The 26,432-nt window shown below is 47.9% G+C and overlaps 1 protein-coding gene across 2 annotated transcripts in view; it reads right to left on the reverse strand.

The window, feature by feature from the left end:
- The window catches only part of SEC11A (SEC11 homolog A, signal peptidase complex subunit), a 238,851-nt gene that overhangs the window by 44,941 nt on the left and 167,478 nt on the right, over positions 1-26,432 (reverse strand). For both annotated transcript variants that reach the window (XM_069624750.1, XM_069624751.1), the window contains exon 5: positions 25,511-25,568. In XM_069624750.1, coding sequence (XP_069480851.1) covers positions 25,511-25,568 — 58 coding nt within the window. The remainder of the gene's footprint in view (positions 1-25,510; positions 25,569-26,432) is intronic.

The following is a 26,432-nucleotide window of genomic DNA, read 5'->3' on the forward strand; positions in this document are numbered from 1 at the left end:
TTTCCCCAACTGTACCTATGCATCTTAATAGGACATCAGTGAATACTCCTCTGGGTACTTTCATTCCTAAATTGACGTGTGATCCCGCCAGCTGAAATCTCCAGTGTTAAAATCTACTTCATGCAAAAAGCTTTTTACGGGCACAAGAATATTTTTATCGAAGTTGATTGTGAAACCACTTACATCACCTCATTGCTCCATTTGATCATTGATAATGACAGAGGTGCCAACTCTGATCAACAGATCACCAAACATATTTGTTTGCTCTGTATATGTAACCTTTACACTCCCCATTGGTTCCCTGGGATGTAGCAAGTGTTAATTAGCAAAAACAATGAGGATGAGCGGGGCATCCTCTTTTAGCACCCAGTTCAATCCAAAACCTCATGAGCAATTCATTTACCGTGACATTTACCAATAGCCAGTACAGAGGGGGGCTTCAGACCTAAACAGAACTTTGGGCCAAAACCTAGTTTAAAGGGGCTGAGACGACAGGTCAGTCAAGGCTACCAAATACTTCATGTGCTTCAAGAAAGAATCTTGTTTTGTGAATCCTGTAATTGCCTGTGGTTTTCCTAGCCAGACCCCCTTCTAAAAAAACAGTCTTCAGTAAAGACCAATCATGTAATAATGACCCTGTTCAGCAATAAAACCCGCATTTGTGCTTTGTAATTGGTGTGAAGCATGGAAATTGCTTGGTAATTTGAACATTTATGGATCTTTGCACTTTATTGCAATATAGAAACTTTGTTCTAGTTTGTCCCAACTGCAAATTGTCGATTAAAGACCATTTTTGTAGACAATGATTTGTCAAGGATTTATACAATTCACCTACACGGCCATATGGGCCAACGTCTTCGACCTCTGTGGTGGTTTTCACGGCATTTATATCAAGTTAAGTGAAAATTGTTATCCATTTATGTGGATGCTTCCTAAGGCAGTATCCAATTGTAATTTTTGGAGGCCATTTTTTGTCATCTTTATTTAGATTTCTTCCACAAACATTACAATAACATAAGTGACTATAAAAATCAATTAACCAAGTCTATCTGTCTAACCTATAATACCCTGAACGCAAGCATAGTTAATACCCGCCTTTGAAGCCTAATAAATAAAACACAAAGACACCATAAATCACAAGACATAAACCCCACAATCCCCCCAGCTAACATTTAACCCCTTAATTAACATTTACCAGTTTTTCACTACCTCAACCTAAACGTACACATACAGATCATTAAAATGTTCCCCCATCTTTCCATATATTCACCCTCCCGATTGTGTCTTAATGAGTTTTTTCAAAGTTCATAAGTATTTGCATATCCACCAACCAAATCCAAAGTTGTGGCTTTTTTCTAGTCTTCCACACTTTCACAATCTGCTTAGTTGCCATCAATAAAGCTTTATCGATCCAATACAAAGAATCACAGGCGTTCTCACATATTCCCTCACTTGAAAGGAAAGAGAACTGCCATAAAGTTTCTCAGAAATTAGATTCCCCTCTACATCAATTTGGTCTAGTATATCTCTCCAGAAATCCACCACTCTTACATTCCCAAAGCATATGTAAAAGGGTTCCCCTCTTATGTTGACAGCCCCAACAAAGGTCGCCATCCATCAATCCCATTGCACACATCCTCTCTGGTGTCCAGTATATACGACCCAAAACCAGTTGATGAACATAACGCAGTTTCTGATCCATCTCAGCTTTTACCGCCACCCTCCAAACATTTTCCCATACTTTCACCGACAGATCCCTCCCCAATTCAGTAGCCCAAGCCAGACATAGTTTCTCCCATGACTCCTTCATGTGTTTCTCTATTGGCATTAACTTGATAAAAGTTGATATCATACAGGGTGGAGTATGAACATTTCATATTTTGGGTTTTCCAATCATTGGTTCTCTTACCATCTGCTGCCTTTCAACCATTAATTTTGCTAAAGGTCAATACCGTCCATACTCCCTATTGCCCAGTTCGTACTGCTCCACTAGCTCCACAAAGGAAACCATTTTCTCGCATTTCCATATATCCCCAATTTGGAGGCAATTCTTAATTAAAAACTAATTTTTTAACCTATGCAGGGTGCCTACGAAGGAGTTACAATGGTTTGCAAATGTCACCGTCTTTCGCGGTTACAGTGCCATCTGATATCATTCTTGAGGACTAAGCAATTCTCCACCTTAAACGGACAACACATGGGCCAATACTCAGCCTTGTAGAAAGGCTTTTAGGGCAAGCCAAATCGAACAGTAGGTTGCTACAGAGTTTCATTCCTCGAAATAAAGTGGTCAATGGAGTTGTTTAATGTATTTCTTGACTACCACAATCCCCAAAGTATTCCAAGTGACAAATTAACTGCATGGGAGGTACAGAAGTGCAATAAACGTTCAAGAAATTAGGAGCAGGATTGGACTAGCGGACAGTTTCCATTGTTACAACAGCAACCTCATTTGTCAGGCTTTGGGGCATCAATGTAGTCGCCAATCCTGGTTTTATACCCATTAGGACAGTTCTTCTGAAGTCCAACTAATTGCTTAGCAAAACCATACAACTGAGACAGTACAAAACTCCACTTTTAGTACAAGGCTGTACCACAGGTGTATATGATAGCATAGACAGAGCAGCCAGGCTTACCTTGGGAGGGAGAGAAGGCTGTAGGAAGGTACAAATAACTTGTAGTATACCATGGGTTCACCAGAAACACTTACAACCAGAGGTATAATGCAAAATAAAGTGTTATAATAAATACAATTAGGCCAAGTTAAGTCTTGGGGTAAGTACTATGTCAGTCATAAACCCAAAAAAGCACAACACAATGCTTGAAGCCCAAAGCATGAACCTTCTTCAGAATACTAAAGTATTTTGAGGGAAGTCCGACCTTATCAAACACATTTAGTATAGGACACACCTATGCATGGGGAGTAAAAGATTACTTTACAGTAGGTCAACGGTAGTAGACTTTTTCAGTCATGCAGTGACACTCCATTAAGGAATCACTTAGTAGATGTTACCAGGATACTTTTCTGAATAGTGGAACACAGATTCAAGAACAGTATAACCCTAGAACTACATTCTGGATACCACTTAGTTATTCAAGGTGAGTAAGACCTGTTGGTGTAATATACAATTACAGTAGCTTTTCAGATCAGTGGAATACAGACACAGGCCCTCTGCAATGGTCTGGCCTCACACTTTGCCACCAAAACCTAGGACATTCTGACCATCCTGTCTGCACTCCCTCACAACCCATCCCACCCCCCGCCACCACCACACCTCCACTCCCTCTTTCTTCATCTTTTACCTCCTTCTCTCCTGTCACACATGAAGAAGTTACCAGAGTTGTCCGCTCCATGAAGGTCTCTTCTAAACAGGTCTCCCCTTGCTCATCAAGGATAACATTGGCTCCCTTGCCCCTGCTCTCGCCGATTACTTCAATCACTACTTTATCACTGGATCTTCCCCACCTCACTTAAGCACTCCCTTGTGCACCCACTTCAGAAAAAAAAACATCCTCTAACCCCAACTGCCCTGCCAGCAACCATCTGCTGACCCCAATTGCCCTGCCAGCTATCACCCTATCTCCATCACCCCCTTACTAGGGAAGCCTTTTGAGAAAGTGGCTTTTCCCCAACTTAGCTCTCACAATGAACTTGTTGGAGGCCTCCAAGGCCATCAGTCTGGATTCCGGGCATCCAGAGAAACTACTCTTCTGAACACCTGTGAAGAACTGCTCTCATCTCTGGACTCCACTCCCCAGCTGTCCTTATCCTTCTTGATCTCTCCTCTGCATTTGACACAATTAACCATTCCATCCTCATAAAAAGGTTCTGCGATACACTTGGTACGGGCACTGGATTGGCTGTCCTCTTTTCTCACGAACTGCTCTTCCCAAGTCATCCTGGGCCCCTTCTCGCTTTCTACCATCTCCACATGTGGTGTCCCCTCAGGGCTCTATATTCTCCCCCTGGCTCTTTAACATCTACCCGGCTCTCCTTGAAAGCCTCATCTCCTTCTCCTCAGACTTCCAGTGTTACACAGATGACACACAGCTCTTCTGGTTCCCTGCTGACCTTCCACCATCTCTGAATGCCTATCTGCAAACAGTCCTGGTGCGCCTCCAATGAACTCTGCCTCAACGCCTGTAAAACTGAGATCCTTCCCATTGGTACACTTGCTCTCTACTTCTCCCCAACACTCTGGCCTTCCTCCTTGGGCACCCCCCCTGTTCCTTCAACTGAAGCCAGAAACCTCGGAGTCATCTTAGACTCCTCCTTTTCATTCCTCCCTCACTCAGGACATTGCCAAGAAGTCCAACTATCCGCTCCTCCGTCTCAAAGCAATTCTACCTTTTCTCACTTTCCCTCAGAGGCTCAATGTGACTCAAGTCCATGTTCTCTCAAGACTTAACTACTGTAACAGCCTCCTCCTGAACCTTCCTTCTTCCACTCTGCAACCCCTCCAGCTTATCCGGAATAGGGCACAAGACTAATCCTTGGCCTTAAGTCCAGGGACCGCATCTCTCATGCACTAAAAAGTCTTCACTGGCTCCCGGTTGCTGCACAGATCAATTTCAAATCCCTCTGCACCATCCACACGGCTGTCTGGGCCCGGAGACCACACTATCTTCAACTCTATCTCTATAAATACTCTTCCCCCTAGACCACTGTTCTGGCACCAACTCCTTGTGTGTAAAGCATAAGCAGAGGGCAGAGGGTCGCCCTCTTTCCTCTGGGCTCCTCCTTCGGAAAAGCCTCTCCCTACCTCTCCCTACCCCTGCGCCTTCAGCAGGATCTTCTCAAATTCTAGAAGCTCCTTAAGACTTTCCTCCTCCTCTCCTCTGCTAATCTCACAGTTGCTGAACCAGTGTCTTTGGCCCTCATGCATCTTCGTGGCTTTGACCTCCCACACCAATTTTTTCACAGCTCCTGTCTTTCCAAAGCACTTTGCATCTGCATACCCTCCGCTCTGGAGACTTGCACTTGCACCCCTCGTGGCCCGGGTGGCGAAGCACTCAACTTCTAGCATTTAGGCCATGGCTCACCCATGGGCTCGGACTCCCCAGCACTTACCCCCTCTTCCCGCTTCCTTTCTGCATTTGCACATTATGAATACTCACAAGGCATAGTATTTTCATCCCCCTAATTTCCCCCCTCTGCTCTTAAATATTGTGTTAATGTTGTAATTGTACTCCCCACTGTCCCTCCCTCTCTCCCTCCCTCCCTGCCCTGTGGGTGCTATGAAACATTATATTCTTATTGTATAAGCACCTAACAAGCAAACAATAATAAATAACTTTCAACACTAATTTCGGATTGCACCAGGCAGACCAAGATCAGCTACACCTACAGGACACGAAGAATGGCACACAGCTATTCTAGGCAGGTAAAACCTAAGGGTCTAATATACTATTACAGTTGGTTTTCAGATTTGTGGAACACAGACTAAGGTAAGCAGTAACTCTAACCGAGATGGCACAATGCAGACCAAGGTAAGTAAAACCTAAAACACACCTATTGAGAATTGCACACAGCTATTCAAGGTAAGTAAAACCCAAGGCCGACTTATTCTAGACAGACAATACAGCAGGTCAGGGGAAGCAAGACCCAGTTGGTAAACGTAGACAGTAATATTCTGAACGAAATAGTTAACTGAAGCCAACAGCATTACTTTTGGAAAAGAGGCATAAACAATTCACAGCAGAGTAAAATAATCTACATGTGGTGTCCCCCAGGGCTCTATCCTCTTACCTTGGCTTTTCAATATCTATCTGGCCCCTTTGGCCCACTTCATCTCCACCCTCTCGTCTAACTTTGTGTTATACGCATGACGCTCCGCTCTCTTTCAGGCTTGCCCTCAGCCACCTCATCTCTCTCACTCATTCATTCCTGTTTGTCTATCCGCAATCCAGGATTGATGTGCCTTCAATGATCTCTCCCTCAATGCCAGTAAGAAGGAGATCCTTCCAATTGGGACCCCTGCTCCCGCTTTCCATCTCTCACTCACTCCGGCCCCCCTGCTTGGGCCCTCTACCCTCAAGTTGCGCGGAGTCAAAAAAAACCTTGTCATCTTCAACTCCACTACTTCTTCTCCTCACATCACATCACGGAGCTTGCCAAAAAGAGGAATGCTATCTTTTCTCACTTTCCCCCAGAAGTTCACTGTCCCAGAGGCCTGGTTCTCTCCAGACTGGACTACTGCAACAGCCTCTTTCTCAATCTATCTGCCTCTACTCTCCGCCTTCTGCAACTAATCTCTAACAAGCCTGCAAGTTATCCTTTGCCTCAAGCCCAGGGACTCTCTCTAAAGCACTGAAATCTCTCCACTGGCTCCGGGTGGCTGCAAGGATCAAGTTCAAGACCCTCTGCATCGTCCACAAGGCTTTCTGGGGCCAGGGCCTGCACTATATCCGACTTGCTCTGCTGAAATACCTTCCTTATAGAACCCTCCGCTCTGCTACCTCCAACTCTGAGGGTCAGATGCTTCTCTAGACAGAATACAAGGTAAATCCCGCTCGTCTGCGGGTGCCCCCCCCCCCTCTGGAGCGGCCTATCCTCCCCTCTCAGACTTGACCCAGATCACCTGAAGTTCCGGAAGCAGCTCAAGACCTTCCTTTGTACCTCTGCCTTCTCTCGATTCCCTGCTAACTTACCTGTCTACTGCGCCGACTGGTTGCATTGTACCCTCAGTCTCATTGAGTACCAGACTCCTCCTTGACCAGTCTTCTGTGCACTGCCTCTTGGCCTACCATGCCCTTAGTGGCTGTAAGCTATAACTCCGACAGCCCCCTTGCCTCCAAGCACTTACCTGGAGCCACGCTGCCATGGCTGCACTTCCCCCTTCCCCTCTCAATTTCACTTGTCATTGTCGCACTTGCCCAATCGAACAAGGCCTAGTAGGATAGTTTGTCTGGTCTTCCCTCTTTTCTTGTGGCATCTAGAAACACTTGTGCACAGGCACGATATAAATGGCATATTATAACTTCAACCATACACCATGGAGAGACATAAAAAGGTCAACCATAAAAAGAGAAAGACTAGGTGGGAGAAAAAGATTCCCCTTCACCTAGGGACGAGGTAAAATAGTTACATAGTCAAAGCAAAGTGTTCTGGGGTGGACACAGGTCAGAAAGATTAATCGTAGATATGAAACTTTTACATAACAATACCCAAGACTAATCAATTGCACAGTGTTGAGGCGCCTCCAGACATTCTCAATCTGCATAACTCCTCATGATGTCTTCCATGTCAGTACCTTTTGTGGTAAGGTTTTGATCTAGCAGTAAGTCGAGTGGGTAAAATCACCATCTAGAATTGCACATTTTCTTTCCATTTTCAGATTTACCAAACAATCTCAAGGATCTAATTCTCAGCAGATGCACATTAGTCAAGGTTTTACCAGTTACTGTTTTTCACATTACCCAACAAATCTCTCATCTTTATCCACAACCGTTTATCGCTTCCAATGGCAACCCCTTTTGCCCTTTGTGGAAGAGAATGGACAGAACAGAGGAAGCTGTATTGAATCAAGTATGTACACAACCCAGATTCTGGCCAGCTTAACAGATCTGGGTTGTCTGCCCACAAACGGTTTGTTCGCGGGTGGACTGCCTGCAGCGTAACTGCTCTGGCCCCCCGTTTTCACCATTCATAAAATCTTTGTCCCCTGCCACCAATGTTAAGGATGCAGGGGACAACCCTGAATCTGAAGATACCGAACATAGGGCGAAGGGTCACCACTGCAAGCCCTCACTCTTCATGTTCTGTATTTTCGGATTCAAATTGAACGCACACATTCAAACTAATGGTAGTGATCGAATTTGGTCAAATTGACCCTTCGTTCCAATATTTACAATCAATTTGGGTAATACCAGCTTAACTGCTTGTTCAGGTGGGTTTCTTGTAGGAAGTAGTACTTTCAAACCGTGTTATTGATCATGCAGACATTCAACAAGGTTACACAGGTAATTTGCACAGCTAGCATGTTTAAGGTCAGGGATGTACTGTGGACCATCTAATTTTTGCTCATGTTTGAGCGGTTGATGGCGGTCTATGCCAAGTGTGACCAGCTTATTTGCCATACTGCTACTACCACAGGAACACAACAACGGAGGGTGGGAATTGCAGTGGGCAATAAAAACAAGTATTATTTCACAGTGGCAATGTAGATGTAGTCTTATCTATTGTTAAATAGGGTTTCTCAGAGCCTACTCTGGAGAGGGGTTCAGAGAAGCAAACCTAAAAGTGCAACCAGTTTCACATGAAAGTCTAGAACCAAACGCTCAATGGTAGGGTGGCTGAGCAATTAAGCTTAGACTCAGGTGGAGGTAAGCTTGTTGTGAAGAACTGTTAACAAGAGTAGTGGCTGTTAAGCAACAAAATCAAGTACGAAAATACACTATTAACCCAGTTCAGAAGTAAAATCACTTTACAAACACGTATTACACTTTGCCAACACCAAATGGGCTATCTGCCACCTTAGAATGCAACACAATTAATCTTAGGCTTAGACACTGTAGTAAACAGCTAACGTGGGGGGGGGGGGGGGGGGGGGGGTAGGGGGAGATTAAGAGAAAAGTTAAAGGCCTTAAAAACAAAGTTACTCACCATATTGATTACTGTACTCCTAGTCCATAGTCCTCTTTCAACCATACTGATGGGATACCTCAGCCCACTGGGGACGGACAAGAGCCATTTTTGCACTGCATAAAAAAGTCCCCTTTAAATGCATGCACGCAGGGAGTACCTGCCGACTCCTCCCATATGCCACCTCAAGTCCTTTTTACCCGCTCGTCAGCTGGTGAGGGACGTATGGAGGAAAGGGGACTATGAACTAGGAGTACAGTAGTCACTAAGGCGAGTAACTGTTTTTTACTCCTATGTCCGTCCCCTTTCCACCCTACTAGTGGAAGATTTCATAGCATCACAAATTCACGGGTTGAGTTAGTCGAACTAAGAGCAAACAAGTTACTCATGACTGCCTGAACAAATCTGGTGACACCCCTGCAACTGGTATCCAAACAATGTTTGCAAAAGGCAGACGGCATGGACCACGTGACAGCCTCGCTGATAACATCCTAAGGGACATAACTCAAACGCTACCGCAGAGGCTTTTGCTCTAACTCTACGTGCATGTCACGGAATTCCCCCTTTCTCACCTGGGAGCGATCTTTGCAGGATTTCTTGGGCGGTGTCTTCTTACGCACGGACCTGGTCTTGTATAAGCCTGCACGAGCCTCTTCTGGCTCCAGCATGCGTTCAGAGCTCCAGGATTCAGAGACTCGGGGATCCAGGAACGAATAAGGTGAGCAGACAGCACACGAGTCCGGGAAACAAGGAAGAAGGAAGAAGGAAGAGGGTAATGGGAATGGAATTAGGAGGTCCAGGAACAAGGATAACAGTGTAGCGAACTACGGAGCACACGTCTAGTCGCTGCTTGCAGTAGCATCGAGACGCGCGGAGGCGCAGCCTATTTGTAAATACGCTACGTCTGACGTAAAGACAAGGAAGATGTTGCACGTTAGACGCCAATGTTGGGAGTATCAAGGATTGCAAGCCCCGTTGTGACAAGGACCATGAGGTCCAAAAGGGGCGTGTTCTGTAGATCATGACAGCATGCCTCCTCCGAAGACTCGTTCCACCGGGTTTGCAGGGGTGTATGAGATGGTATCTTCCGAGCAATCGAGGGGTATTCAGGTTAGAAGCTGGTTCCCAGGTTCTTTCACTTGGAGGATATCCCTTCCATTCAACCAGGTATTGAAGCTGACCCCGGAATCGCATATTGGGGACACTTGATATTCCACTTGGTCGTCCACCACCACCGGAGGGAGTCTGCAAGATTTCCGGGAAGATCGGATGTAGGGTTTTAATAAAGAAGTGTGAAAAACTGGGTGAATCTTCTTCCAGGAGTCGGGTAGCTTGAGTCGATATGAGACAGTATTTATGATTTCCTTGACGGGAAATGGACCATAGTACCGGGGGCGGGGGGCAGTTTGTGTAGACGCAAGTGTTGGGGTAGTAGCTTCGAGGACAACCAGACTTGATCACCAACTGCATATGAAGGCCCTAGTCTTCTTTTAGAATCAGCATTTTGTTTAGTTCGTATTCTGGCCTTCTCGAAGTGTTCCTTGGCTTCATTGTGTACATTGATGAGTGTTTGCATCCAGGAGTCAACCGTAGGAACAGGTGTGGGATGTGGAAGAACAGAGGGTAACACTGATGGATGGAATCCTTGACTGCAATAAAAGGGGCTGGTCTTGATTGCCGAATGATCGGAATTGTTGTATGCGAACTCAGCCACTGGTATTAGGAGCGACCAGTCGTCCTGAACCTTTGTAGCGAAACAACAAAGGTATTGTTCCAGGGTCTGGTTTACACGTTCCGTAGCTCCATTGGTGTGTGGATCATAACCTGATAGATCGCGTTGGATTCCCAGAATGCGACAGATGTTTCCAGAATTGTGAAACGTATTGAGGTCCTCGGTCTGATATGATCTTGTAAGAAAGTCCATGTAGGCGGAAAATGTGTTCCAGGAAGATTCCAGCTAGCTCTGATGAGGATGGTAGTTTATAGAGGGGTGTAAAGTGAGCCATGTGAGTGATCAAGTCAATGGCAACCATGATAGTCGTGTATTCCCTGGAAGGTGGCAATTGCACAATGAAGTCTGTAGCGATGAATTCCCATGGTCTTGTTGGTAGAGTAGGCTGTAGTAGAAGACCTGCTGGTCTCTTGTAGTCGGAACAAACCCGATAGCAAATAGAACAGGCTTGGATGTACAGTTGTACGTCTGTCTTCATTCTGGGCCACCAAAATTGTCTTTGTATAAGACGGAGAGTGTTGGTGATGCCACGATGTCCGGAACAAAGGGTATCGTGGCAGAGGTTGATTATCCTTTGTTGTAATTTCTGTGTGAGGATGACTAGAGCATTATCCTTGAACAAGTATCCATCCTTGATTCTTACATCCCATTGATTCTTCCTTGAAATATCCTTCCAGAGCTCAGGGCATTGGGTTTGTATCCAAATTTCTTCGAGGAGACTGACCGCTTGAGCAACAAAAATCGTGTGGGGAAACATCTTGGGATAGGTCCGATCTTCAATTGTTTCGTAGTCAGGACGTCGGGATAAGGCATCAGCAATTATGTTCTGTGATCTGGGGACATGATGGATGTGGAACTGGTACTGGGCAAAGAAGAAGGGCCAACGGGCCTGACGACTGTTCCTACACTCCAAGGATTGTAGAACTTGAAGATTCCGATGGTCCGTGCGGACCTGGACTGGGTTTCTCGCTCCCAGAAGTAGGTGTCGCCATTCGGTGAAGGCTTGACGGATGGCTAACAGTTCCTTTTCCAAGACAGAGTAATGTGTCTCACTGGGAGTCACAAGTTCTTGAAAGATAAGCAATGGGGTGTTCCATCTTGTCCTCAAACTCTTGCTTCAGCACTGCTCCTATGGCGCAGTTAGAGGCATCCGTCTCCAATATGAATGGTCGATTTATGTCGGGTTGGGCTAGGATGGGGGCTGGAGTAAACTGTCTTTGAACATTGGAATGCCTTGTCTTGAGGTGTAGACCAGAGAAAGGGAGTGTCTTTCTTCAAGAGTGCAATGATCGGCTGAACAATCTCAGAAAAGGTGGATATGAACTACCGGTAGAAATTGGCTAGCCCCAGGAAGGATTGAACTTGTTTCACAGAAGTGGGAGCCGGCCAGGATAATATGGCTTTTACCTTTGACTGATCCATACCAATTCCTTCTGGACTAAGGACAAATCCTAGGTAATGAACAGGGGTCACATTAAACAGGCATTTCTCGGGCTTGGCTAGGAGTCTATGTTGACGTAGTCGTTGTAAGACAGCCTTAACATGTTTTTCATGCCTTAGAATGTCCTTGGAATAGATCAGGATATCGTCCAGGTAGACAATGACGAAGATGAACAGCATATCGGAGAACACCCTATCCATGAAACGTTGAAAGACGGCAGGGGCATTAGCAAGTCCAAAGAGCATTACCAGATATTCGAAGTGTCCAAAGGGTGTTCGAAAGGCTTTTTTCCATTTGTCTCCTTCCCTGATAAGAATCAGATGATAGGCACCCATGAGATCCAGTATCGTGAAGATTACAGCTCCTCTCAACGCTTCCAGGATATCCCAGATCAAGGGTAAAGGGTAGCGGTCCTTGAGGGTGCATTGATTTAATCCACGATAATCGAGGCAAGGTCTAAGTTCCTTGGTGTCCTTCTTGGGAACAAAAACAGTGAGGCTCCAGCTGGGGATTTCGATAGTCTTATGGTGCCATTTTCAAGGTTGGTATCCAAGTATTCTCATAGGGCTCTCTCTTCAGGTTCGGATAGGATGAACATCCTCCCAAAGGGAATCACTGCTGAGGGTTCTGTGTCTATGGCGCAGACTTCAGGTGTGTGAGGGGGTAGAGCCTCTGGACTATGGCAGTTGACAACACATCAGCATAACTCTGATAGGCCTTCGGAACCGATACAATATTGGAAACCATGAGCGAAACTTGCTGATCTATTGATGGTTCTTTGGAAGGTGTCACGGATGATTCCAGGAATAGACAGTGAGACATACAAAACTCAGATCCAAGAAATAAGGATCCTGATGCCTAGTTGATATAAGGATTATGCTTCTGTAACCAGGGCATACCCAGGACCATGGGATAATGCGCACGCAGACTTAATGATGTCAAATCTGATCAGCTCTTGGTGATGGTTTATTGAAAGTTGGATCTCTTTAGTCTGCAGGCTTATAGGCCCTGAAGTGAGGGGTCTTCCATTGATCGCTTCCACCGGTTGCATGGTACTTCGTGTCTCGTACGGAATGTGGTGACACGTAACCCAATCTTGATCAATGAATACTCCCATAGCTCCGCAGTCAACCAAGGCCAAAATGGAGTAGGTCTTATTCTTGGATGGCGATAGAAGGGCCTGTACAATCACTAGGCTGTTTTGTCCAGTAGAGTTCAAGGATCGAATAGATGTGGAGCAAACATCTCTTTCCCGAAGCTTTGCTCCTTCTAGGATCGGGAGCTGGCGTTTCCCGAATGCCGAGGTGGGGCTAGAGGGCATTCTCTAACCAGGTGTTTATCTGAGGCGCAGTACATGCATAACCCTGTATGAATCCTTCTCATCCTTTCTTGCGGGGATATGGGTCCACGGAAGGCTCCTATCTGCATAGGTTCTGGTTCAACAGCTGACCCTGGATTTGTGTCAGTCTTGGAGGTAATCTCGAAGGATGCCTTCGGGGAGGGGGGGTTACTTTGGATTTCCTTTTTTCTGCCTCTCTTTCCTGGATACGAAAATCTATTTGCATGGCAAGGTCCAAAAGAGCCTGGAGTGAGCTGGGGCGAGCCACTCCGGCCAACTCATCCTTTACACTCCTGATTCAATCCCCTTCTGAAAAGTGTCAAACTTGCTTCAGGTGACCAGTCAGATTCCTTGGTCAATTGCTTGAATCGGGTTACAAAATTAAGCATATCCTGGGATCCTTGTTGAAAGTCTAGCAGGCGCTCCTGGGCACTATAGACCTGCTCAGGGCAGTCAAACATGTTTTTAAGGGCTTGGATGAAACTGTCATAGTCATCCAGGAGGGCATCACCAGAATTGATTAAGGTCGTAGCCCAAGTTAGAGCATTTCCGGAAAGGTGTGAAATTATGAAGCCAACCTTAGCCCTAGGGGTTGAAAAGAAGTAGGGTTTAAAAGTAAAGTGAACCAAACAAGAATCAAGGAATCCACGAAGGGTTTTTGCCGACCCATCATATTTGTCAACAATGCCGCCCAGCAATAGGCTTTCCTTTGTGGCAGAGTCATGGGATAGAACTAATTGTTTGAGAGCGGCGTTTTCCGCCTTTAAATTTTGTACCTCGGTCGTTAGTTCTTGCATGCCATGCATGAGATCCTGAACAGCCGCTTACATGTCGGCTTCGACTTCAGTCGTTTGGCGTCTCAAACTGTCACGGAATTCCCCCTTTCTCACCTGGGAGCGATCCTTGCAGGATTTCTTGGGCGGTGTCTTACGCACGGACCTGGTTTTGTATAAGCCCGCGCGAGCCTCTTCTGGCTCCAGCGTGCGTTCAGAGCTCTAGGATTCAGACACTCCGGGATCCAGGAACAAAGAAGGTGAGCACACGAGTCCGGGAAACAAGGAAGAAGGAAGAGGGTAATGGGAATGGAATTAGGAGGTCCAGGAACAAGGATAACAGTGTAGCGAACTACGGGGCACACGTCTAGTCGCTGCTTGCAGTAGCATCGAGACGCGGGGAGGCGCAGGGGCGTGGCCCATTTGTAAATACGCTATGTCTGACGTAAAGACAAGATGTTACACTTTAGACGGCCATGTTGGGAGTATCGAGGAGTGCAAGCCCAGTTGTGACAAGGACCATGAGGTCCAAAAGGGGAGTGTTCTGTGGATCATGACAGTGCATGCATGCCTTTAGTCAGTCAGTTTACGAGATGAATGGGAGTAGTTGACGGCAGATACAAGCCACCGCCAATAGGGGCCTTTGATGCTAGTCTGCCTGGATTGTGACCACCGAGCATATGATTTTCTGATATGCTTGGTTCCGTCAAGGTAAAAGTTGAGAGCTCTGCGGACATCTAATGTGTGGAGGCTAGCATCCGCATAGGGCTGAGGCTTCATAAAGAAGGTCGGGAGGACCGCCTCCTCATTAATATGGAAAGAGAAGACCGCTTTTGGTAGGAAAGCCAGGTTTGTGCGCAGCGCAACCATGTCCCTGTGAAAGAACATGCAAGGTTCTGATGCCGATAATGCTTGGATCTTGCTTACCGCCATGGCGGAGGCAAGGGTGGCCAAAAGCTTCTGGTTCCAGCAAGCCCTTCCTTGTGGTGCATTCAGCAGCGGGTTTGCGAGGTTCAAGCCAAGGCAGGAAGTGGCTAGTACAAAAGCTGCAGACCAAACGTAGACCCAGTGATGATTCAGACCTTTGAACTGAGATGGAAGTAAAGCAGGGTTTAAGACAAGTTGGTTTCACGAGTCCAGAGAAGGAAGGAACCAAGTTTAAGTTTTCCTAGTCCATTTGAAGGCAGAGGTCCAAAACGTTGTGGTTGCCCTGCTAATTCTGCCAGCACCAGCAGTCCTCCTAATGGGATTCTCTGATGGTACTCAAGCCCAAGGTGCTGCGATCATGTGGCAAATTATCTGAAATGGTTCCACCTCTACCTTTTTATGGAGAACTAAGGAGCGGCGTGGGGGGGGGGTGTATGCCAGGCATTTTATGGAAGAAACCTGCAACATTCAAACAGGCAGAGGAGTGTCATTCGGGGACAGCTTCCCAGATCACATTCTGGGAAGCAGCAGGACAAACTTTAATTGGTTGGTTTTATTTTTATTTTTTTTAATAACACGCCTAATATCATACCAGAGTTCAGTCTCTAAGCCTGGTTCCAGGATTCGAACCTCTGTTGCTCTGCGTGGTCTTGCTTCCAAGACCAGCGCATTGCCCCTGTGCTATCCTCCGTTCACATGGCTGAAGTGTGGTGTGCGAGCAGACAGTCCCTAAAACCCATTTTAGCTAGTTATCACAAACAGTGCACTGACTGGGAGTACAAGGCTGGACTAAGGCAAAAGTACATGCCCTTATATGGCACCTCCTGTCCTGAAAAGGAAGGTATCTTAACGAAAAATGACAAAGGGACACCGTGTCCTTGAAGCACTCCACTCAAGGCGACTTGTGCTACAGCGATAAGGTCTTACCAGTGCATCCCAAAAGAAGAGAAGCAGGTGAGGCAGGCAAAAGGGTCTCACTCATGCCAAAATCAACAAGGATAAGTCAATGGAAGAAAGTAGCAAAAATAACTTTTTCAGCACCTATCTATTGGTTAATAAGAAAATGCACAAATCCCTCCACTAAGGCGTACTGTGTATCTAAGCAGCTGTAATTAAAACAGTCTGGGTGTAAGCTAATAGCAAGGCATAAAAAGACACTCGCCCATCCCCCTCTGTTCTCCACATGCACACAGTCCGTCTTCTGAGGCCTGATTTTAATACAGTTAGAGCAGCACTCTTAGTTCTAGTAACCAAGCAAAACAGTGCCATCTCATTAATTTGCTTATGGTCAGAAATACCAGGGTAAACAGTGAGTCCCAAATGTTCACAACTGCTGCATCTCATTCAGTCTACTAAAATCAGCAGCTTGCAAAACGAGCAATGCTTTTTCCAATGTAACCAATCTTACTTTTCTAGCTGGAACTGCAAACCTTGATTCACAAAGGGTAGTGGAAGACCCCATGCCGGTGTGTCTGGCCATCCCCCTACTAGCGGACCATTCCTGCCGTCTGGTCTGTCAGTCTCTGCGACCACAGCCTTAACAGGCCAAGTCTGCTCCATCTGGAGCCCTTCAATGTGTCGGATGAGTGAGAGGGAGCATTTTGCCATTTTTTGCCAATGGTCCGTCAACATCTCTGGATGATCAAAGCATGCCCCAGCCCATAATGCAATGTGTGTGCAAGATGGTACATGTATACGAAAACATGTGCTCCTGGTTGCTGCAACATGGCGTGCAACAGTTTCCCTGCACACCATCAGCACAGAAAGCTAATTAACAACCGTAGCTCATTCCATCTGCTCAGTGAATCATAATTAAATCAAAAAAGAAAATCATAGAAAAGAGAAATCCAAAGAATCGATGCTTCAGAGGTACATGATTAGAAGGATGTGGACAAAGAAAAAAAAGGGAAAAATTGGGGCCGTCTGAAAAGGGTCAAGACATCACATTCAGCTGGAAAGTGGGATGTTATGAAATGTGAACCATAATTTAACGATCAGCACTGCATTAAAAGTAATGACATTGAACCAATAACAAATGTAGCCCACTCTTAGTTACGATAATTAGAGTTTGTTTTTTTAAACTTTAGCTTAACTAAGGGTAGTAATAGCCTTGTAGGGGATCTACACCACCTTTATCCAATTACGAATATTTTTAAAGCAAGTGGAGACCAATGGACATTTTGGATTCCTTGTATTCACCTGAGCTCCAAGCTTGGGCAAAGGATGCTCATGTTCGGTCTTCAAGGGGAGGATCTACGCCACATCGCTTAAAGCCTCCTTAAGTAACTGTCCAACAAACTGGGTCATACCGTAGGTTTGTCTAATCATTGCATTAATACTTCTATTGACTCCCCATAACCTCATACGGTTTGGGGCATTACTGCATTCAAGGTTTGGTTAGATTCTCTGAGCTCTTGCTAAGCATGGAAACCTTAATTTCAGTAGTTCAGGCTCCACTGTTTGATCAACTTTCAAGTTCAAAAATGTTAACTCCATGCTGTTGTTGGTAATCCGCATTAAGCAAGTGTAATCTAGCAAGTGTAATCTAGCAAGTGTAATCTACCAAGGCAATAAGATCTCCAAGTTTAAGCCGCTACTTTTCCTGGAACCAAGAAAGAAAATCCGTAAAACCTTGCACAATGTAAGCAAGTGGAAGAGTCACGGTCAGTCTGGCTCCTCTTTTCCACTTTCTTTTAAACACTTTTCCTTGACTGTTACGATGGTATAAACACCTACTGATACACATACAAACTTCAGTGTGGGTATAAAGCAAAGATAGGGTTCACATTGACCCTACCCCATCATACTTTGCCATCTCAATGGAATAAAGCCTCAGAAAAAGAGGCAAGGATAGCAATGGTCCGAGTTAAACACCACAAGTCTGCCTACTAAGTGGCCACTGCAGCAAGGATCAGTCACCTTATAAGGAACAAGTTACTTACCTGTAACTGTTGTTCTCCAGCATGGGTCTGGCATGGATTCACATGCTCATGAATATTCCCCGTCGTCAGGCTGGGAATCCTCGGTAAAGAAAAATCAGTATCAGTTTCGTTTCTGATCTGTAACCAATCATTGATCTCTGCGTCATACTGACCACAGCCAATGACTGCCATCTCCCTAAGCCCCGCCTCTGGCAGCCATCTTCAGATTTGGTAGCACGTGAAGTGGCAGTATGACCAAGTGAAGAGCCGCAGAGGGGTAGGCAGGAGGGTTCGCATGTGAATCCATGCCAGACCCATGCTGGAGAACAACAGTTACAGGTAAGTAACTTGTTCCTTCTCCAGAATGGGGTTTGGCATGAATTCACATGCTCATGAATAAAAGAATACATAGCAGTACACATGCACAACCACGGGAGGTGGCAAAGGCTCAACATTAAGCATTACATCCAAAACTCAACATTAAGCAATTCTTACCTTCTCACCAGGCTCACCTTAGGCGAACAGGTTGCGCAGCACTGCTTGGCCGACCCTGGACTCCTCCCTGGAATCCTGATCGACGCAGTAGAATTTCGTGAAGGTGTGCGTCGACCTCCACGTAGCAGCCCTGCAGATGTCCAGCAAGGGCACACCAGATAGGAACGCCGTGGTAGCTGCGATCGCTCTGGTGGAATGGGCTCTCGGACGGCCAGGCAGCGGTCGGTTTGCCAACGATGACAGTACATGATACAGCCGGAGAGCCATCTGGAAATGGAAGCCTTCGAGAGAGCCTTCCCCTGAATGACAGGTCCAAAGTTCATAAAAAGTTGTGACGTCTTCCGAAAACTCTTCGTGCGGTCCACGTAGAACTTCAGCGCTCTAGCCACATCCAGCGAGTGCAAAGTCCTTTCAGCCGGCGACAAAGGCGACGGGAAGAAAACAGGCAACACCAAGGGTTCGTTGAGGTGGAAGTCCGATGGCACCTTGGGCATGAAGGAGGGGTGCGTCCTGAGCACTACCCTTGTGTCGTGAAAAGTCAAGTACGGGGGCTTGCAGGAAAGGGCCTGGATCTCTCCCACCCGTCGTGCGGAGGTGATGGCCACAAGAAACACTTTTCTACGACAAGAACTTCAACGGAGCTGAGTCCAGAGGCTCTAACGGAGGTCCCATGAGCTTGGTCAGCACCACGTTGAGCTCCCACGCCGGGGCTGGGGCCTTCACCGGCGGGAACGATCTGAACAGTCCCCTTCATGAATTCTTTCACCAGACGATGAGACCACAAAGACGTCCGTCCCGTGGTTCTGGTGTATCGGGAGATCGCAGCAAGATGAATCTTGATCGAAGCGTGCGCCAGTCCAGCCTTGGCCAGCGTCAGCAGGTACGGCAGTACTTGTGGAGCCGTAATCCGTAGAGGGTTAATCTTCTGTGCGTGGCACCAGACAGAGAACCTCTGCCACTTGTGTCCATAGCATTTAAGAGTTGAGGACGCCCTGGCCTTTGCAAGAACCTCTCTGCAGTCGGCCGGTATGTCGTAACCTCCAAACTCTAAAGCTGCAGGAGCCAGGCCTGCAAGTTCAGCGACTTCGGGTCGTGATGTAGGATGGCGCCTCCTTCCCTGGAGAGAAGATCCGCATCCACTGGCAGCTCGATTGCCGGGGACGCTTGCAAGTCCAGAAGGTCCGGGAACCATATCTGCCTCGGCCACGCAGGTGCGACGAGGATCATCCTGCACCGTGACCTCTTGAGCTGGTTGATGAGCCGGATCAGCAGCGGCAATGGAAGGAACGCATATAGGAACAGGCCCTCCCAGGGGAACGAGAAAGCATCGCCCATGCTCCTCGGCTGGGGAAACCTGCTGGCGAACCTCCGGCACTTGGAGTTCGTCGCCGTTGCGAACAGATCGATCTGGGGTGTGCCCCAACGTCGGAAGAGGCGGTCCACTAGATCCTGTCGTAGTTCCCCACTCGTGGCACGAGCGCAGCTCTCTGCTAAGAGAGTCGGCAATGGTGTTTTTTATTCCTGCCAGATGAAACGGCACCAGAAACATCCCTTGGGCGACGGCCCAATGCCACAGATCCTGCGCCTCCTTGGACAGGGCTGGGGATCTGGTACCTTCCTGATGTAGAGCATGGTGGTGGTGTTGTCGGTGAAGATCCTCACCACCTTTCCCTTGAGGGACGGAAGAAAGAACCTGAGGGCCCAAAACACTGCACGGAGTTCCAGGACGTTGATATGGAGGGACTTCTCCGTCGGCAGCCAAAGGCCCCTCGCGTGCAGATTTTCGGTGTGCGCTCCCCACCCTTCCAAGGAGGCATCCGTGGTCACTGTCTTCTGGTGGCCCGGGGTCTGGAAGCCCATGCCCGTCGTCAGATGCGCTCGGGTGCCCCACCACCGGATCGCTCGTCGGAAGCTCTCGTCGAGTGTGATCCTGTTCTCGAAGCTGCCCGTCGTCTGGATCCAGCGAGCGTCCAGGAACTCCTGTAACGGGCGCATCCGAAGCCTGCACAGGCGGATGAGATAAATGCAAGAAGACATCATTCCGAGGAGGGACTTGATGGACCTCACCCTGGCCGCGTCCGCAACCAGCATCCGCTGCACCTTGCCCAAGATGGCCCTCGTCCTTTCCTCCGACGGAGAGGCCAGAAGCGCCACTGTGTCGAGCTTCGCTCCCAGAAACAGTGCGTCTTGCGCGGGCACCAGGTGGGACTTGGCGTAGTTTATGGTGAATCCCAGGTCCGTGAGTAGTTGGACGGTCCTCGCCGTGTGCTCCGCGGCGAGCTCCTTTGTCTTTGCTCAGATGAGCCAGTCGTCCAGGTAGGGGTAGAGGTGGATCCCCTCCAGGCGCAGCCGCGCCGCCACCGGTGCGAGGCACTTGGTGAACACCCTGGGTGCCGACCTCAATCCGAAGGGAAGGGCTCTGAACTGGTAGTGACGCCCTTGGACCACGAATCTGAGAAACTTTCGGTGTCCCTTTAGGATGGGGATATGGAAGTAGGCATCCTCCAAATCCAACGACGACAGGAAATCGCCCTCCTCCAGCTGACCCAGGACGTGCTTGGAGGGTGACCATCCGGAACTTCTGTGCCTTGATGAATTTGTTCAGTCGTCGTAGGTCCAGGATGGGACGCTATCCTCCGGTCTTCTTCACGAGGAAGTATCTTGAGTAAACTCCGGAGCCCCGAAGCCTCTTTGGGACAAGCTCGATGGCGCCTTTCTTGAGCATCGCCTTTACCTCCAAGAGAAGTTAAGGGACGTGATGTTCCTTCCTGGCCACGGGGGGAACGCGCGGGCACTTCTTTAGAAACTAGAGTGCGTGACCCTGGCCCAGGGCGTCCAGCACCCAACGGTCGGTGGAGATCGCCAGCCGGCCTCCCACCGGGATGCTTCGGTGGGGGCCCGACCCCACGGCCGGTTCAGTCCTGCTTCGACGAGGCTTTGCCGCCTTGTCCTCCCTGGCGACGACGGCGGGGTCCGCCCGACTTGCCTCGTCCCCTGTAGGCTTCCTGTGACGACGACCGGGCTGCTTGATGGTAGGTGGAATATCCGCCGCCGGAACCTTTGGAGGCACCCTTCTTGCCTCCGGCCCTCCGAAAGGGCGGCCGTCGTTACAGGAGAACACCAAGTGTCAAACTAGAAATTATATCGTGCCTCCTATTGCTATGAATATATGTATATTGGCATACGCCAACCTGCTAACAAGCTGCTTATTAACTACATGTGAATAAACTCGCATTGCAAGGTCCTGACCTTAGAAACCATGTAAACTGTCATTTTGGGTCAAGCCGCCATTTTAGGTTTTCTTGCTCTATAAAGTCACCATGTGAGCTAAAATGGTAGCCTATGTTATTCAGAACAGAACTCGATTGTCATGACCTCTGTACAGCTAATGTATACCTTGCCTGCAGGCCACTTGTTAGGGTCATGAGCTGAGACCTTGTCCTTCTGCTGACCTGTGTGCAATGGATTACCTGGATCACCGAAACTGATCTATAATTGAATGAGAACACCTGCTTAACTATATTGTATAAATTAAGTCCTGCATTGTAATGTTAGGCCTAGAGCATACATTATTACCATTTCTTCTTGTTAATGTATAAACCTAAGATGAACTAGATTTGACCTGGCAAGGGACCCTAGAGCAGTAACTTATTTATGGAATGGTTAACCTGCAGAAAGGCTGGACAACAGGCTGGAGAAATGTATAAAAGCCTGACTGTTTCAATGAATATTTGCACTGACTGAGCACACCGAACCACGCCGGAGTTCGCTGTGTTGTACTGAGGGTCGATAGCTATCTGAATTTTGTTCTGTTCTTTTGTAACTGGATTCAGTATAAAATAAAGTACTTTGTATGGTCCTTTGTAACCTGTGTTTGGTGAGTTTCCTTTTTGGTTACCCTGCCTCATTATTTCCTTGTTTTCACACAAGAGCCCGGGCCGTCTCTGTGTCCGTCTTGATGGCTTGTAGGGAATCGTCCACTGTTTTCCCAAACAGGTTGCTCCCGTCGAATGGCATGTCCAAAACTCTGGTCTGTACGTCCTGCCGGAAGTCCGTTGCCTTGAGCCATTCACGCCGTCTAAGGCACACGCCATTGCCCAACTGGCGAAAACCAGTGTCCGCGATGTCCGTCGCTATCGTAATGGCGTGGTCCGACGCCACTTCTCCTTCCTGCAAGATCTCTAGGGCCTCAGCCCTCTTGTCATCCGGTAGGAAGTCCAGCAGGGGGGCGATCTTGTACCACAACTCCCTGTCGTAGCGGGCTACGATGGCTAAGGCGTTTGCAGCCTTAATCGTCATCGGTGCCGATGAGATGACTCTGCGTCCCATCGTGTCCAATTTCTTTCCCTCGCCGTCCGGTGGGGAGGTCGGCTGTGCCCGAAGGCACAAGGGGGCCGCGTCTGGGACCTGGTACTTCTTCTCGTACCGATCCCTTCTCGCAGGCGTTGTGGATGGGTTCTTGAGGAGGGCGAGACCCTCATCCCAGATATCGTCCAGTAGAGGTACAGCAAGGACCGTCTTCCTCTTGGTCTCGCGCCGTTGATAAAGGAAACCTTCCTCCTTCTCTCCCGGGCAGAGCTGGAAAAGCTCGGATGCCCTGGCGATCATGGCATGAAACGATCCAATCTCGTCGGGCGGAGAGGCCCGGGGAGGAGGTGACGACGGAAGATCCTCATCGTAAACCTCGTCGTCTGTAACCGTTGCGGCCGTGTCCGTCCCCGTATCATCCCCACGGGTCGTGGACGGGGAGGAGGGCTGAGCAGGGCGCGATGGTTGAAAAGGAGGTGGAGGATGAATCCTTCTCTTAGGAGGAGAGCTCCCAGAAGGGCCTGGCTCCGGGTCCCCCGTCGGGAGCGGTTCCTCCGTTGGTGGTAACGGCAATCTCGTCCTCATCTCCGAGTATAAGGACTGTATAGCCAACAAAATGGCCACCGAGTTGTCTTGCGGCACTGGTTGAGGGGATTCCAACGGGCGGTCAGGAGCCTCGTCGGCACCCTCGACGTTCTCGTCGTCTCCTACGTCGGGATCCCGCCCGACGGGCTGGTCACCTTCCACGCCAATGCCGTGGCTTAAGACTTCGATCAGCTCCTCTTCAGAGGTTGAGGCCGAATCCACGACGACCTCCTGCCCCCCCTTTTTCTTCTCCGTCGGAGGTTTCACGGGGGTCCTGTCGATGGGCTTGAAAGAGGACTCCCTCCGCAGTGGCAGGGAGACTCTGAGCCCCGAAGTCGCCTCCACTAGTGTAGCCTCCACAGGCTGAGCCAGGGTCGCCGCAACTGTCTCGATAGAGGCCTTGGCAGGGTGGATCAAGGCTTTCACCACCTTAGGTGCGATCACCGCCTTCTCCTTGGGGGGGGGGGTGCGGGAGGGTCACCGCCTCGCTCCCCCTCCGATGGGGCCTTCGAGCTCGACCGGGGTCTCTCCTGGAGATTAGCCGGGTGCTCTGCCTTCCTCTTACCCGAGCCAGAGCGTTGGCTCGTGGTTGATGGCGCCGGGGAGGATGCGCCCTGCCTGGCAGCCGTAGAGCCCGACCGTTCGGCGCTCCCGGTGCCAGCGGATTCGCGGTGCTTGGCCTTCTGTTGGACCCCCGTCGCCGGGGCGCCCTCTAAGGTCTTAGAAGACCGCTCGGACGACGACTTCTTCTCGCCTGACGGGCTTTTACCTTCCAGCCAGTTGGCGAGACGCAGATGGCGGTCCTTCATGGTCTGCTCCGACATATTGCCGCAAAACGCACAGTCCTTCTCCACGTGCGTCTTGTCCTCATGCAGGCAGTAGAGGCAAAGGGAGTGTTCGTCCTCCTTAAAGACATTCTGAAGCTGGCATCCAGGGCAGACCCTGAACAGCTTTCCCGGCGTCGAGCTTCCCTTCTCCTGGGCCATGATCGAGATGGGCCTGAGAAACTTCTGGAGTCCTCCAAAAGCGTGGCTCGACGAAATCTTCACCCTTGAGGGGCGTAGAGGAATCCGACACGGGTCCCCGTTGATCGGATAAAGAAACAGTGAAGCTTGAGGCTCTTGACCGAAAAAAGAGAGAATTTTCCTATGAAAAAGCGCAAAAACGCACTTCAGCTCGAGAGCAATAGCACGAGGATCCCAACACATGAACGTGCGGTAAAAATCTGAAGATGGCTGCCAGAGGCGGGGCTTTGGGAGATGGCAGTCATTGGCTGTGGTCAGTATGACGCAGAGATCAGCGATTGGTTACTACTACGAAAGACAGATCAGAAACGAAACTGATACTGATTTTTCTTTACCGAGGATTCCCAGCCTGACGACGGAGAATATTCATGAGCATGTGAATCCATGCCAGACCCCATGCTGGAGAAATTTAAGAACTCTGCCTCCAAGTGTGGCTGAGGCACATGAACAATCTCAACCCACAGCGCTTGCTATGTTTTGTTATGTATAATGCACTATGAGCAAGCAATCGCAACATAAGAACACACTAATACACATTACATACCAAGACAACGCAAACCGGCAAATTTAGATAAATTAAATTGAAACGGAGGACAGCCCAAAGAAAAACACTATCATATCTATTGCCAATGCTTTTGTGAATGCAAAACAACCAGCACCCATTAAATGAAACATGCAGTGGCACTGGCTAAGTGTTTTGCTAAGATGGTGAAGTTGCACTTCTAAAACCCAATAAAAAGAGGCAAAGCAGGCTCTCGCTTCGTCAAGTGCAAGTAACTCATGTAGATAATGTTTTCCTTCCCATTCACTCCTGCATTCATGAGGCAAAACCAAAATCTACAAGTAGCCGCAGCCAAAAAACAACACCATGACAGTATGGGCTGTTCATGCTGAACACTTGACAACCCGAGAACTCCGTGGAAGGGAACTGGTCGAGCAGCACATGTTCAACGTTTATATAAACCATAGTGGACTTACTGCCAGGGCCTTTGATGGTGGCTGTTTTATGAGACCATTGTATGTACATCAATTTTCTGCATGCGTTACTTGCATGCATGCATGTTTGACAGAAAAATTAAGAATTGTAAATGTAATAGGTTTACGTACATTGCAGACTAAACAGGTAACGTGGAGAGGGTCATTCTAGAATTGAATTTGTTTACAGAGGGGCATGTGAAAAGATGATTGAAATTATCATGTATGCCCTATACCAGAAGAGATTTATGTACATGGTTTGCTTTTCATATATATTCATCAATCACATTTAAATAGATTTCAGTTTCTCAAAATGAAGTTGAAAGATTGCAACCTCCTTTATAAAAAAGAAAAACGTACTACGCCAATCACCACCATCGGCATTAACTTAAACATTAAACTTACCTTAAATTTGGGGTAATCATTCATCAAAATGGTCACAATTCCTATGTACGGCACAAACCTACCAGAAAAGGAAAAAAGTAAATCTCCTTGAGAAAAGAAAAGCTTAGGGATCAGTCACAATTTTAAAGCTATAGTAAATGGGTAGTGGAACAAGATCCACATAAAAAAGGAGCATGCACCAAGCAGAACTGCAGCATTTCCTGGCAATTTTAATTCTTACACCAAACCTCAACGTAAGCGGATATGAACGTTAGCAATGAGTCTGAAGACATGCCTTTCTAGTTCCTGCTTTTTACTTGTGCCCATTTACCAGCATTAACCAGTGTGCGACCTGTGCAGTTCAAATGCCTTTCCCTCACAGGGGCAGAACACAATAGGTAAGAAAAAGAACCGAAGAGACTTAATTTTCATGGGAAATTCATGTTTTGAGGGGGTGCCCAATTAATACAACAGGTGTCATTTTCATGACCACCTAAACAGATCACGCAAGGGAGAAACAAAACTTGCTCACGGAATGGACTAATTCCCCAACCCCACGTTCATTTAACATTCACAACCCTGGTGTGGAAATCAAGAGTTTTTCTGCAGAAGCCAGAAACATAGTTACAAGCTAAATATGCTCTTTTCTCAAGGCCCCATCCCCTACTGCTGCCTGGCTTCCCGTCCCGTCTTTTTCCTCACTGCCAAAACCATGAAAGGAGATCTTCGACGAGCGGGTTTGGGGGGGTGGAGGGGTGGAGGGGATGAGGTGAAGCGTCATAGGGACGACGAGGAACAGGACAAAAGCAAGAGGCACAACAACAAATAACTTGTATTTAAGATCAATCAGATACCTGCTTTCCTTGTGTGGTAGATGAACCAAGAATACTCAAGAAAAATATGATATGGAGCAGGTAGCACATAACAGAGGGAACAAAACAGC

The sequence above is a fragment of the Ambystoma mexicanum genome, chromosome 11, assembly GCF_040938575.1.
Source record: "Ambystoma mexicanum isolate Mex_15411 chromosome 11, UKY_AmexF1_1, whole genome shotgun sequence".
Lineage (NCBI taxonomy): Eukaryota > Metazoa > Chordata > Amphibia > Caudata > Ambystomatidae > Ambystoma > Ambystoma mexicanum.